The 16,501-nt window shown below is 31.2% G+C and overlaps 1 protein-coding gene across 1 annotated transcript; it reads left to right on the top strand.

Moving 5' to 3' along the window:
• Nucleotides 13,394–15,639, top strand: LOC109355207 (uncharacterized protein At2g34160-like). The gene is made up of 5 exons (XM_019598221.1): nucleotides 13,394–13,545; nucleotides 13,701–13,749; nucleotides 14,522–14,584; nucleotides 14,675–14,739; nucleotides 15,286–15,639. Exons 1-5 carry the CDS (start codon nucleotides 13,414–13,416, stop codon nucleotides 15,379–15,381), a joined length of 405 nt encoding a protein of 134 aa, XP_019453766.1. The 5' UTR covers nucleotides 13,394–13,413; the 3' UTR covers nucleotides 15,382–15,639.

Below are 16,501 nucleotides of genomic sequence, written 5' to 3'. Positions count from 1 at the left end.
ATATATAATTAAGTTACAGATTCATTTGAAGTTTTGTTGCAATTGTTTCATAAATATGGATATAACTTTATAATTTATGTACTGGGTGTTATATGTATATATAATATTATGACTTGTTAGATATTTAAAATTATTGTATGATAGATTTGTTAATCATTAAAGTGGTCAAATTTTTATGTTTATTTAATTCCAAATTGTATGATCATATTTTATTTAATTTGTTTGGAATTATTGTATGATATATTTGTTAATCACCAAAGTTACCAAATTTTTAGTCGAATTGGCCGAATCCCGTTACCAAATCTCTTGTGTTATTCTCTTGTCTCTATACTCTTTACTACTTGATTGTTCGCTTCTTTCCAACAGAGCTAAATTTTGGTCGAATTTTCTTTCAGGGATTGTAATTTTTAAATTATTTAATTTAAAAATAATAAAAAATTTAGACCTTTAATTTTTATTTGTCTCTCGATCCAAATATTCTAATATTATAGAGAATATGAACTCATTTTAATCGTCTAGTCCAACAAAAGTTAAATTTGTGAATTAAATGAGCTGATTATCTATTTTTTAGTCGTGGTCGAGTAACAAAGTATCAACTTAGAAATATTGTGGATTAGTTATTTCAATGACATTTTGTTGAATGGATAAATATGGCAAAAACGATTATAAATAGTACAACATCCACACCATTGGTTTAAGTGATACATGTTTGATTCCCTTAAATAAAGTTTTGGGTTCAAGTCTTAGAATGAAAAATATTCGTTGGAAGAATTTGCTCCACATACTTGTGAATGTTCCCGGCTCATACAAGATTGTCTCTTATATGAAGATACTTGTAGGAAACCAAAAAAACACTCCAAACAAATCAGATTCCTTCCCATTTTTTTCTTCTTTTCATAATGGTAAATTTTTACCAACAAAACGTTGGTTTAGGAGTGTAAGACCATACTGAATGTCCAATATTGAGAGTTTGATTCCTATGAGTGATATTGTTATGAGGGTAGTCACAAATCCTGAAAGAGATTAGTTCTTTACTAAAAGTGGAAGAATATAATAATTTTAAATTTCTTTTTATTATTTCTAATTGAAAATTTAGTATGCCCTACACATATTTTCCAACGTTATTTTTTAAACCAACTTGATAAGTCGGTTTGGGTCAAACCATTTCTAGACATAATATTTTTAACATGTTTAGAAGTTTGTTAGATGATTTTTTTAAAATGTTTTTTTTAAGAAAAAATAGTTGTTTGTTGTAATTTTAATGTTAGGATTTAGCATTAACCTGATTACTTTTTATTTTTAAAGAATTTCTTTTATTCACATTATGATATATGATTAACATGAAACAAAAATTGAAACATCATTGAAGATATATAATCTATGTCCATACCAAATATAATTATGTTTGAAGGGAATCCAAGTGAGACATCAACTTAAAATAGAATAACTCTCTGCAGTTAATCTATCTGCTTATTGTTAATTTAATTTAGACTTGAAATCTTAAAACTTCTTTTACCAATTAACCCATATCAAAACAATATTGATGTTCTTTCTCCCCTCAACCCCATAATAAAACCATACTGTAAAATCACGTGTCAGATTAATAGAAATATTTGTGCAACACTCGTGAAAAGTATGATAAAGTTGTCTGATATAAAATGCCTAAGAATGGCCCTCGAGATACAGCGTTGAAGATTGGCTGTGTCATTAACATAAACACTAAGGTATTTCCAATAGAAAGATTCGTATGCACCAACCTAATCAGAAGCTATACATAAATGGTATGAGAAGTGTTGCTTTTTAAAGATAATGACACGTTAACCTTAATTGCATGAATACAGCTTTTAAGGGTTATTAACATAAAGGACATTCATTACCTATTTCTAATATTGTTCAAATACCTATCTCGAACTAATTAAATATTGTCACATGAATAAAAAAATAATTTAAAAACAAAAAATAACATTCAGATTTATTTGAGATACCATTCGAAATATATGATCTTTGTCGACATAAGAATTTATATTCTTTATCAAAAGAAGAAGAATTACCAAGTAAATATTTGATATACATAGGCTCCTTAAAATTTTTAGCCTTTACCCTTTCATCCAAAAAAAAATTAAAAACCTAAATTAATACTTAAATGTTGTGAATATGAGTTGAAATTACTAATAGGTATTATAAAGTGGTGAGACGGTAAAAGTAAATAGTTTAAGAAATGAAATAATAAGAAAATTGAGAGTTCCAGTCCCATTTACTTCAAATATAAACATTTGCTTATAAAAATAGAGATCAGAAAAAATGTTAAAAACACTAATTTGACTTACGTTTAATATTTTTAGGAACTATTTTGATTTTTTCAATTTTTTAGGAACAAAATTGATAAAAACAATAATTTTAATAATCAAAATATATCTTTACTGCATACTCCTCTCATTCCATCACAAATCCCAAGCTTCATTCTTAAGATGAAAGGTAAACATCTTGTAAATATAATTTTTGGAGTTAGGTATTCCATCAAACAATGAAAAAGACAATTTTGTAATGTTAACAATATTTATAAATAATAAAAAAACAGAAGTTTAAAATTTTCTTGTGCATAATATTTTTTAAAAGGAAAAATCATCTTTTAAGTTGCGTTACTTTCCAAACAAAAAATATTACATAGAGTAAATGAGTATTTCCCCCAATGTTTAGGCTTTAATTAATAAAAACTTCCACTTTGAATTACTTGCAGTCAATAATCAATTAACTAGAATTTTATGGTTTTTTAAATTGTTACAGTGACTTTATTTATGAAAAAGTTCAACTTGACACTTCTCCCATTGGTTCATAAGTATAGTATTAAAGTATATTTAAAAGGTATAATATTTTATGTAGATCATATTAACAATATTTGTCCTTTCATACAAATTTTAAATGCGTATATATTATAAAAATAAAACGTAAATAAGAGATACAAGTAGACTCATATGTTATAAATGAATATTGTAAACTTTTGATCTTCAAATAATGAAACTTAATGTCAAAAAAACATTGAACTTTATTTTTTTGTTTTCTTTGCAAATAAATTTTCCTCAACGAAACATTTTCAAAAACCACTTTATCATCCTTTACAAAAATTGAATGTTAAGTAATTGGCTTGATTATATAAATGCTAACTAGGTTTGGGACCTTAGATATATATGTGTTTTAATTAATTTATCCATTATAAATGCGAGCACTTTCTATAGAATAGGGTCTGGCTCGTTAGGAAATTCCTACACCTTTTCATTATAACTTTGTTAGTTGCGGCACAATGGCATGCACACTTTTTTCCTCTTTTTGCTCATCTTCTAAAGTGCCATTCTTCTATTGAATTTGAAATTGCAATGGAGGCAAATGTTTATCTGATTTTTATCAATTTCAAATTCCTCAATTATAAGTTTGTTAGGTTTAGGAGGTAGCTAGGAACTACATTAAAAATTGGGTGCCAATTTATTGTTCTTATTTATTTTTGACCAAATAAAGTACCATTATAAAGAATATGATTAAAATATGGTTTCTCTTGGCGGTATAAGAGAGGAATCTCCACCCATTCCTATGTTTGTATAATAAAAGCATATATATGTTGGTAATATTATTAATTATGTTAGTTGTAGTTCAGAACTTCAAGCACTCCTATGGTAGGGAATTTTATCAATTATGGGCAACTTCTTGCAATGGCTTAAATTAATTGACCAAATCACTCATCAACTATACTTTTAGAGCCTTTACTAATATCTTCATTGATTTGGTGTATAATTTAGAGTTAGAAGTCCAATAATATTATACCTGCCGGCTTCAACTACCATATAGAAGTTTTCTTTTTTCCCAAGTATCTCTTTATCTCTTTGTTTATCAAGGTTTAATTAATCAATAAATTCACACACATTCTTCAAAAAATTCATACAGATTCTATATTTTATAAGTTTATAATTGGATCATTCAAGTATAAAATTATTTGTGATTGAGTCTCTAACTAAGTTTCAATAAATAAAATAAATCTTCTAAAATTCTTACTCAATCCTTGATATCCCAACCCACAACCCATAAACAATATCTTAAAGGAACCTTTATAAACCACCAATGTAATCCTTAAAATATAATATATATTGTTATCACTTAGGTCTTTCAAAATTTCACATCAGCAAACAAATCTTTTAAAAAGGTTAAATTGTGTTAAATTGAAGGACTTTATCAACAACCTTTGATCCTTAAAACTATGATGATGTTTAAATTTTTTGAAAAACTTAAATTGTGACAAAAGAATACCAGGTTTTAAACACTGGCCAGTATATTTTAAGAAATAAATTAAAGGTTTACACCAATTACAAATGTTTTAGCATTTTGGGAATTAAATTACTAACCTTTACATTTCAATCTCAAATAGTTCAACACCAACATGTGAATATAACCATTTATTTATCTTTGAACTAAGTCAAAATTATAGGTCAATATATATACGCTTCCTTATTCTCTTTTAGTAAATAACAATACCTAAGTATGTACTCAAAAAATTAAGAATAACTAAGTACACGTCACTTGCATGGAACGTGTACGTTTTAATTGTATATGTCATTTAATAATTAATGGCGTATAAGTATCACCCAACTTGTGTTATTTTCAATCAATTTTATATGCCTTAAGATCTTGGTGAAGTAGCTTATCCCTCTAACCCATGACAGTTTTAACTTATTGATTTTATTCTCCATATAAAAATACAAATAATTATTTGTTTAGTTGATCAGTGCATGATTAGGTTTATATTTGTATCATATTATTAAGGTCCTATTTTATATGAATCACCTTTATGTTTTGGTTAACCTATGCTCCAAACAATTTATTTTCCTAATCATCATAGCACTATATTTGTAACTCGTAATTAATCTGTTTGTATCGATTTAGTTAATTCGTACACATCTTATAAGGGTTAGTTTGTTATACGTTTAGATCAATAGTAGATGGTATACGAACAAGTTAGCTAGCAAATAAGGATGAACATTCAAGTGTTAGATTAAATGCTTAACCAGAGAATTGATCCAACTTAATAGGTGAACATGAATTTTGGTAGGATTGTCTACTCCCTTTTCTTTCCATAAACTAAAATTTGGATGAGTTTTAGGTCTTCATTATTTATCATGATTATAATAGATTTTTCTTAGAATTGTCACTATAGAGCATACATATAATCCCAGATATTTTATTTTAAAATGTGTATTCTTCAAACAAGGATCCTTTGGAGTACTGGAGACCAGAATTTTTGTTTTTTCATTTGTTTTCGGTCCCAAAATTTTTATTACATTGCAAATAAAATGATCAAAATGTTGTAGCAAATTACTTTTCCTTTTATTTTTGTACTATTTGTTTATCAGTACCGAAGAGAATTATTACATTTATCCTTCTCGTCCATTAATTTCTCCGTAATCCAGAAATGGGAGGCCATATTTTCTATCTTGGTTAGTCACTTTCAGGTTTTATTCTTTAATTGCACCGACAGTACACAACCGGAACCATGGTCCATAACCGGATAAAGATCACTTGTACAATAATTTTTCTATTTTTATATCCTGAATAGATTAAATTTCATAAAATAATATTAAAATATTAGGTTTTGTTTTTATAATTTTTCTTTTTAAATAAATAAAGTTTTCTTATTGACATGAGACACATATAAACGTGCATTTTTATATATAAGATGGAAAATCATAACGGTTAGATATGAAATCTTAACCGATGAAACGGTTAGTCACTTATCTCACCAATATTATATTTGCTCCATCCAACTTTTTTTATTCACAAATTTGTGCAGTTGTTCGGGTTTAAACCTAAGTACTAATCAACCTAATCGTAAATGAAATCACTTTCTTGAATTTTTATTCGGCGGGATACTTTGTTAATCACCAAATAATTCTAAAAGAATTTTTAAGGATAGTATAGTGCTCCAAAAAATTTATTTCATTCGAATCAAAATTGTAGGTAGCTATTCACAAAAACTATATTAGAAAACTATTTCATCATTTTTTTTTCATTTATTAACTACTTTTTATCATAGACAAAATTCTGTTAAATATTGTTTACTTTTTAATTTAACTATTTGTCAATTTAATTTTTTTTTCTTTAGTTTTTATGATGAGGGATAATGTGACAATGATATTTCTAGGATGAACAAAGTTGGTGAGCAACATTAGAGTATTAAATTTGTGTTGAACCAGTTAGTGAACCAACTTCCGACAGTTAAATATATAGTTAAAAAGTACTATAATGCTCAAGTCAGTATTTTTATAAGGCAAGTATATAGTAATTAAAGATAGTATGATCAAGATGGATCTTAATATATATATATATATGACCTCCTCTAATCAATCTGACACACCTATATCATCTAGCTAACCTTCCTATAAAGAACTTGTTCATCAACTATATGTTGGTATTGGAGAAGAATGGGTAACTCCAATAATTTATTTGTCCTCATCATCACTTAATTTACCCGAGGGCCCTTAAATGTCCTTCAAGAATATCTTCCATTGTAAATTACCTTATAGATTGAATCATATACCTTATTGGACCTCGATAGACAGATCTTAATCTTGGGTCTCTTAGGTCCTAGTCTTTTTATATGGTTGACCCATTGACCTTCTAGCTTACTCGTGGTCGGTTGAATGTATTTGGACCTATATGTAGATACATCTCTGACATATATTTGTGATACTTAAAATTACAAGGAAAATAATTTATTTAATACATGGAGATGTGATAGTTTTAATTTTCCTTTTCCTACTTAGGTATTCTTTGTTGGAAGAAAACAAATTTTGCACTCACCTTACTCTCACTCAATGGTAGAATTAACAAAGAAAGTAGAATGAAGATAAGAAATGCTTTGTGAAGATCAGAAGAAAAATGTTTGAACTTGTTATTCACTCTTACTTTGAATACAAGACATACTTATTATTTATAGTTTCAACAACCATAACTAACTATAACAACTATCTAAAAATAGTTTTTTATTGAATTACAAATCCAATACTCTTTCTTAATTCAAAACAACTACAAACATACTACACTTAACATTTTTCTCAACTCTTTAAACCTATCTATCTTCAATGATTTGGTCATCACATATGCAATTTGTAAGGTTGTCCCACAATGCTTCAATCGTATCTTGCCTTTCTCAACTTGGTTTCTAAGGAAATGGTATTTCCTTTCTATGTGCTTGCTTCGTCCATGAGATACAGGATTTTTCGCCAAATTGATAGCATATTTATTGTCAACCAACAATTCTACTATACCTCCAAAATCAACCCCCAATTCTTCAAGTAAAGAAGTTATCCATAATGCTTGACAAGTAGCATGACATGCTGAAATGTATTCTGCCTCACAGGTGGACAAAGCCACCACCTCTTGCTTCTTAGAACACCAAGATGTTGGTGAAACAGATAGGAAGAACACATAGCCCATGATGATCTTCCTTTATAGTGGATCTCCACTCCAATCTGAATCAGAGTAAGCAACTAGCTGCACTTTGTTATCTATTTGTTTATGGAATAGAATTCCAAACTCAGGAGTACCCCTTAGGTATCTTAGAATTCTCTTAGCAGCAACAAGATGTGATTTCCTTGGATCATTTATGAATCTACTCACAATACCAACACTGTGTGCAACCTCTAGTCTTGTATGGCAGAGAAATCTTAGGCATCCAACAATCTGTCTAAATAGTGTGCCATCAATCTCTGCTTCATGTTCTTGTTTATCTAGCTTTAGATTAGTCTCTGCAGGTGTCTCAGCAGAGTTGCAATTCAACATGTTGAATTTTCTTAGCACATCTTGTGTGTACTTCCTTTGATGCATGAAGATCCCTTCCTTGACTTGCCTGAATTCGATCCCAGGGAAGTAAGATAGCTTGCCTAGATCAGACATTTCAAATTCAGACTTGAGGCCTAGCTTTATTTCTTCAATCCTATCTGAGCTGCTACCTGTGATTAATAAATCATCCACATAAAGGCATATAATGAGGATGTCATGCTTACTCAGATTCTTCACATACACACCATGCTCGACTTCACACTTCTTGAATCCTGAATTCAGAAAGAATGCATCTATTCTTTTGTTCCAAGCTCTTGTCTCAATCCATATAGGGCCTTTTTCAGTCTATACACTTTATCTTCATTGCCTTTGATTTCAAATCCTGGTGGCTGCTTGACATACACTTTCTCCTCAATAGGGCCATTGAGAAAAGCTGACTTAACATCCAGCTGTTATATGTCCCAATTGTTCCAATTTGCTAAGGCAACCAACATTCTTACAGTTTCTAGCCTTGAAACTGGAGCAAAGATTTCAGAGAAGTCAACTTCTTCTTTCTGCATAAATCTCTTAGCCACGAGCCTTGTTTTGTGCTTGGCAGTGGTTCCATCTGGATTGAGTTTAGTCTTGAACACCCACTTTACTTCAATGGGTTTCTTGTCAGTTGGGAATTGAACTAGTTCCCATGTTTTATTCTTGGCAATTGACTTTAATTCTTCCAGCATTACTTCCTTCCACACCTTACTATTCACTGCTTCATCAATTGAGATTGGTTCAGCATATGCAAATAGTGCAATATATTGAACCAATTCTCCTTCATCAGTTATGCTACCATCAGGAACAATTTGATACTCCTCGATTCTGGTGTGCAAGTTTCTAGTTCTGCTGGGCCTTCTTGACTCACTCCTATCAACAAACATCTCTGCCTAATGCTCATCCTCATCTGGATCATTAGCCTTAGTGTGTGGCTCTTGTGCATTCCATTCTAGCTGAATCTGAGTGGTTGGTTCTGATGCTGAGTTCACTTCCTTCCAAGAGCTTGACTCAACAAAGTGCACATCTCTATTGAACATGACTTTGAGAGTCTTTGGATTTAGAATTTTGTAGGATCCTATTGGATTGTATCTTATAAAGATCATCTGTTCACTTTTATCATCCAGTTTTATCCTCTTTTGATCCGGGATATGCATATAGCATAATGGCCCAAAGATCTTAAAGTGTTTCATATAGGGTTTCCTTCCTGACCAGACTTCTTAAGGTACCTTGAGTTCTAGCCTTTTTGTAGGACAATGGTTTAGAACATAGGCTGCAGTTGTTGCAGCCTCACCCCATAGGTTCTGTGGTAGATTTATTGTCTTGAGCATGCATCTCACCATGTTCAAAATGGTTCTATTCCTTCTTTCAGCAACTCCATTATGCTGAGGAGTGTAGGGTGTTGTTACTTCATGTTGAATTCCATTTTTGATGCAAAAGTCTTCAAATTATTTAGATACAAACTCACCTCCACCATCTGTTCTTAGTATCCTGATTGATTTTTCTGATTGCTTCTCAACCATGTTTTTGAAGATCTTGAATATGCCAAACACATCACTCTTAGCCTTGATCAAATAAAGCCAGAGTTTCCTGCTGAATTCAACCACAAAGATGACAAAATATTTGTTTCCACCTAGGGAGGGAATCTCCAATGGTCCACAGACATCTGAGTACACAATGTGTAGCAGATTGTTGGCTCTTGATGCAGTGAATTTGCTGAATGAGGACTTTGGTTGCTTGCTGATTAGGCAACTATCACAAGCTTTCTTAGGTACCTGAACTACTGGAAAACCAAGAACCAGGTTTTTGGCTTTCATGAGACTTAGGTCTTTAAAGTTTAGATGACCAAGTCTCATGTGCCATAACCATGTATCATCAGTTAGCATTTCAACATTAAGGCATTGAGATTCAATTGTATTGAGATTCACCTTGAATGTTCTGTTTTGTGTGAGATGAGTTCTCAGGATCTTCCTTGTTGTAGGATCAAAGATATCTAGGTACCCATTTTGCATATTCACTGAAAAGCCTTTCTCTAGTAGTTGCCCCAAGCTGGTGAGATTGTTTCTCATATTTGGCACAAATAGAACATCTGTGATCATTGCTTTGCCTCCATCCTTCTTTGTGATCATCACATCTCCAGTGCCTTCAGCTTGGATCATTCTATTGTCTGCAAATATGACTTTGCTCCTTTTGCTTGAATCAAAATTGACAAGCCAGTTTCTATGACCTGTCATGTGGTTGGAGTAGCCAGAGTCTATGTACCAAGTTTCACAACTTCTGATTTCTTGATTGGTTGTCATCATTAGCAGAACAGGGGTCTCATCATCCTTGTTAGTTCTCTCCTCCTTCACCATATGTGCTTCATTGTGGTGTCTGCCATTTGAATCAGATTGACCTGGGGAGGATTGACACTCATATGAAAAGTGTCCAATCTTGTTGCAATTGAAACACTTAATCCTCTTTCTGTCTAATCTTTTCTTTCCTCCTCTCCAATTGTTGGCACCTGTTTTCTTGATTGAGTTTAGTGAGTGATCTTGATCAGGTCTTTCCTGATCTTGCTGGTTTGAACTCTTCCCTCTGCCTCGGTTCTTGATTCCACCTCTGTAAAGTCCTCATCCTCTCCTAGTAATCTGAGCCTACAAGGCTTAATTAATGGACTTCTCAGTGGATCTCTCAATGAGCCTCTGCTCATGAGCCTCGAGGGAACCTTGTAGTTCCTCAATCTTTAGTTCTACAAGGTTCTTGGATTTCTCAATTGCCACGACTATGTGATCAAAGTTTGGTGTTAGAGTTCTCAAAACTTTCTCTATGATTGTTTGATCATTGATCACTTCACCACACACCTTCATCTGATTCGTTAGGCTGATAATTCTATTAAAGAATTGTGCAATTCTTTCACTCTTCTCCATCTCCATCAATTCATATTAGCGCCTCATAGTTTGCAGCCTAACTTTCTTTAGCTGCTCTGCACCCTTGTTACTTTTCTGCAAAATTTGCCATGCTTCATGTGAGGATCTTGCTGCTGCAATCTTCTCAAAATGTGCTTCATCCACACATTGATGGATGAGGCACATTGTCTTGCAATCTCTCTTCATGTTCTCCTTGTATGCAATCCTTTGTAGTTCTCTTGAAGCTTCATCAATCTTTGGGTGTCCTTCTTCCACAATATCTTCAATTTCTTGGAATCTCATGATGACTTTCATTTGAACGTTCCATCTGCTCCAATTTTTACCGTCAAGAGTGGGTAGATTTGTTGGAAAGGAATTGCTTTGATGACTCATAATGTTGAAGAAGAGGGAATGATGTGATCTTGCTCTAGCTCTGATACCAATTTGTTGGAAGAAAACAGATTTTGCACTCACCTTACTCTCACTCAATGGCAGAATTAACAAAGAAAGTAGAATGAAGATAAGAAATGCTTTGTGAAGATGAGAAGAAAAATGCTTGAACTTGTTATTCACTCTTACTTTGAATATAAGGCGTACTTACTATTTATAGTTTCAACAACCATAACTAACTATAACAACTATCTAAAAATAGTTTTTTATTGAATTACAAATCCAATATTCTTAACATGTGAGCTGAAACACATATTAGAAAAAATATTTTTATTGTTAGAAAGGCTGACCAGAGTAGTAGAGAAAACCATTTATTTAATTGAGTTTTTCAAGTTTCATGGACCCTTTTCAAAATGAAAAAAAAGCTTCATCAACTTGGTGTACCACGTTGATGGCCCAATAGATAATCCACTTTCTCGATATCTCCACCGAAAGAGATGTGTAGAAATATAATTATGTAAATGTTAAGGGAACCATACAATTAAAATAATCACTAAGGTATATTTTTGCTCCAAATGCTTTTTCCTTTACTTAATTAATCACATATAATGCAAGTAATAACATGAATTTATAGCTAAAATTAGAATGGATTATCTTAAACAGTCATAATCGTGTTTAAGTTGTCCAGCATATATTTGGTATGGTTTGTTGTTATACTAATATTATTTAAAGCATCATGCACCTTACCATCATTTAGCTACACCATTCATTGGCTTTAATTTATTTAGAATAAATTACACTGACACCCCAACTTAGTGAAATTACACAAACCATCCATCACTTTTCTAAACTTACACAAACCTCCCCTAATTTTATACTTTCATTACACTGATCACTCATGTATACTAAATAAGTGTGTTTTTTAAACAAAAAATGTGATAAATGCAATTAAGTTAAACAAAACATGATATATTGTTTAGACAAGTCTAAAAAATATACAAATCAATATATCTTTATTATTTTTGGTTCGTTACACTACATTATAAGAGTGATTTATTAAAAATAATAAAGATACATTAATTTGTATATTATTTAGACTTGTCTAAACAATATATCATGGTTTGTTTAACTTAATTCCATTTATCATTTTTTTGTTTAAAAAATACACTTATTTATTATACAGGGGTGATCAGTGTAATGAAAGTATAAAATTATGGGAGGTTTGTGTAAGTTTAGAAAAGTGAGGAGTGGTTTGTATAATTTCGCTAAAACTTAGGGGGTATCAGTGTAATTTACTCATTTATTTACTAGCATGATGTAGGAGAGAGAGAGAGGGAACCTTAGATTATATAATCACGAACGTTGAACAGGGCTGCATATAGTAATAATTCTCCAAAAGATACACATACACCAAATTTAATTTTAATTTTGGTGGTGTGTATGTGTTTAATAATCATTTGGTTAATCCACTTATGAGGTCTAACTCTTTGTGGGTTTAGAATGAATTGGATTGATATCTCTATTATATAACTCTACACCAGTAATATGTGTAGACATGGGCTATTACAGCCCATGGGCCAGTATATCAAATGCTCTTTTTACCACTCAGGGATAATATATATTTGGTAAATATCAAAATATATCATATCTAAGACGTTGGTCAAGTTGTATAAGGTCTTATTAGATTTTCAGACAGACTAAAAAATCAATAGTTCGATTCCTGAAAAAATATTTATTAGAATGAACATTCACATATTTCGAAAGAAATTGGTTTCTTACTCGTGGAGTTCAAAGATATATTTGATTATACTAAAAAATTATAACATGTAATAATTATTTTGTCTAGGCATAGGTATATTACACATAAGTTTTATGAACATAATAAGTATCTAAGGCTATGATTATGTTGATAACAAGTATCTAAGGCCATGGTTTTAAACTTTTAATTAAATGAATTCAAAATATGTGAATCAGTTAAGGGAACATAACAATAAAAGTAGCATTATGAAATTTGGGAGCAGAAGAATAGGTCCATGGTGTAAGTGAGGGACATTCTTGGCAACTGAGTCAAAAATATAACGACCATGCAGATCCCAAACTTTCTCTCTACCATCTAAACTCTCATCTGTTACCATTTAACTAACTAACAAACTAATTTTACACTTTACACTCGCTACATCCCCTCACACAGCCACATGTTCATATATTATGTCCTATATAAACTAGGCTCTAACCAATTAAGCAACTTTACCATTGTAGAGAGATTACTCATATTACAATAATAATGTCAACAACCGTAGCTTCTGCTCCTGATCCTGCTCCTCCTGCAAACAATAACACTGAAAACCACAAGAAGAATAGAATTCAGGTTTCCAACACTAAGAAGCCTCTTTTCTTTTATGTCAACCTCGCCAAGGTATCTATCTATCTATCCTTTTACCTTTTCTTTTATCTTCCCTTTTATATCAATTACTTCCTAATTATCATGTTACTAATCAGGTATATAAAATGGTGAAAAAAAATAGTATGAGAATATGAGGGTAATGGTTGTTTTTTTGTCCTTTGATGCAGAGGTACATACAGCAGCATGATGAGGTTGAGCTTTCTGCTCTTGGAATGGGTAACTTTTTTTTCCTACCCTTATATTTCCCTTTATTTCTTTCCTTTTGATCAAACCCAAAAAACCCTTCTTATTCCGTGTGCTGCAAGAAAAAAATATGAGGGGTATAGGAGCTGAATGTAACATTCTGTGTTTTACATGTCAATCTTTTGCATCCCAAAATATTTGATTTTCTATATGATGATTATTAGTCCTCTTTACATTTTGTAACTTTTTGTTTGCTTCTGCTATGTGTATACTATCTTTATTGCTAGGTTTTGCCTAGTAGCATATTATTTCTATATTGAGATGTTTTTTGTCCTACATTATTAGATAATCTTGATACAACATTTTATTCATATGAGAATTGGTGAATATCGATATAATATGTGCTTTCAAGGTAAAGTGGAAAAATATATGTAAATGAGTTGTTATCTCCAATATTCTCTAAACAGATTTTGCAACTTATATAACTGATATGTATAATTCTGTTTTTATTGAAAACAATCACCAAGTGATTGATGCATTGGTGTAAGGATTCTTTTGTTTCTGATATTTACACATCACAAGAGTTATATTTACAATTAGCCTCTCACTGCAATTGCTCCTTTTTATAAATAAACAAGGCTTATATAGCATAAGAAAAATGATTTTAATCTTTTTATATTTGATATTGAGAATAGAAGGAAGAGTTTGTTCCCGTTTTGCACAAATGTGATTTGCATAATTTATTCCTTACTCTGTAGTGCAACTGATATATACTCTCCAAACATGTTGACATGTATTTGTACAGCTATAACTACAGTTGTCACAATTGCTGAGATTTTGAAGAACAATGGACTTGCCACTGAGAAGAGTAAAGTTTCTTCTTGTTTATTACTATATTGGTCTTATTTACATGATGGTTGTAGCTATCCTAATAAATTGTTCTTGGGATATGGAACAGAAGTTTTGACCTCTACAGTTGGCATGAAGGATGAGAATAAAGGTCGTCTGGTGCAGAAAGCAAAGGCGAGTTCAAGCATCAAGTTTTTAATATAGTATATGATATCACATATGCTTATTTTTATCTCTAGTTCACTTCTTATATTTTGTATATATACTTGTTTAATGTCCCTATCTTGATATTCAAGAAACATTTCTCTTTAGGTTTACCATAGAGGGGGTGTGCATGGCTCAGGTATTTGACAACTTGTTCCTCAGCAGAGTTATTTTTTTTAACCTAATCTCAACTCTAGACTTAAAGGCTAACCTGACCCTAATGAAATAAATCAAATAGATGTTATTACTCTATACACTATTGAATAGGCATATACAAACATGATGACCATGGTACAAGTGGATTGGGTAATGTTTGTCCCTTACTTGACACTAAATATTGAACGAGCCTAGTTCTTTTAACCCAAAACTGGTCCTAGACCTGATGGAACACTACCATATTCAGGTCCGTTCATAATCGGATCAAGCCAAATGAACGGGTAGGATTGGGTATTGCTCACCCCTAATTTTGCATTGGACCATGTTTGGATTGTTTATCTCATTTTCCTTATTTTGTAGATTGAAATTGTGCTGGGGAAATCTGACAAGTTTGACAAGCTGATGGCTCCTGCCAACACAACTGAATCAGAAGCAGCTGATGATGAGAAGAAATGACAGAATATAGGAGAGCCTAGTCAATGTGCAACTGTTGTAGTTAATGTTCTGATTCTTTTGCATTCATAGACTCTTAAATAGGGGAACCAAATAGATAACTGTTTCAGTGCATACCCATGGGAAAAGGGTCACGAAGTTAAAATGATAAGGCACCAATTAATGGTCAAAGTTGTAGAGCAGAGTTTCTTCAATTACCACTTTATATTGTATTTCTTGAGTGCACATACACGAAGATCATGGTTATATGATTCTTAAGCTGAATTATGGTGTGTGTCAATACAGAACATACAAAAGTAACTATATGCAACTATTTTAAATTACTTTCTCAACTAAATAACAAAATAGTATAAGAAATTTTGTTAAAGGTCAAAGGAGAAAAGCATGGTTTTAAAGTATTTACAATTTTACATAATATTTACTACACTTGTGAGAAATTTCGGGCTCATCACCACAATTATGATCATGATATTGTCAAAGTTAATGAAATGTTTTTTAAACAAAAGCCTTTAAAACATATTTTGGTTTTTTAAAACAAAGTTAATGAAATGTACTGACAGCGGTATATAATAATAAAATTTGACGTTACTGTCTATTGTGAATAGTATTAGTGGGTATCTTTGTTTTTAATATTGTTTTGTTTAACTATTATTATTAAATGACTCAGCTATCATCTATCACATGACCATTGTCTAGAGAGAGGAGGTGAAGGCCACCCCATTACTGAGAAGAAAGAGCCAAAACCAACCAATATATCTGTATTTTGTTTATTTAAAAGAAATTAAATATCGATCTTCACCGACTAATTGTAGGAATTGTCTTTTATCGTTCTATTTTTTAAAATTCTTAATCCAAATTTATTGACATGTCATTTTTTACGTTTATTAAATTATTCAAATTTGTCTTCAAACATATAGATTAATTGGTGAGGGAATCTCATTCTATCTTGACCAAAGATATCCAATTTGAAAATCTAAGAATCACAATTAGTTAAAGATAGCAGATCTAAGAAGTAAGGGAAGATATCGAATTAAAGTCTTGCTTTATTATTTTAACCCTCTTCATAGTCTTGATAATGTCATCTTTCTTTTGTAATATATGTGACATTTTATTTAAACTATCA

This window comes from Lupinus angustifolius, chromosome LG08 (assembly GCF_001865875.1).
Source record: "Lupinus angustifolius cultivar Tanjil chromosome LG08, LupAngTanjil_v1.0, whole genome shotgun sequence".
NCBI classification, from domain to species: domain Eukaryota; kingdom Viridiplantae; phylum Streptophyta; class Magnoliopsida; order Fabales; family Fabaceae; genus Lupinus; species Lupinus angustifolius.
This window is presented reverse-complemented; position numbering and strand designations above follow the sequence as displayed.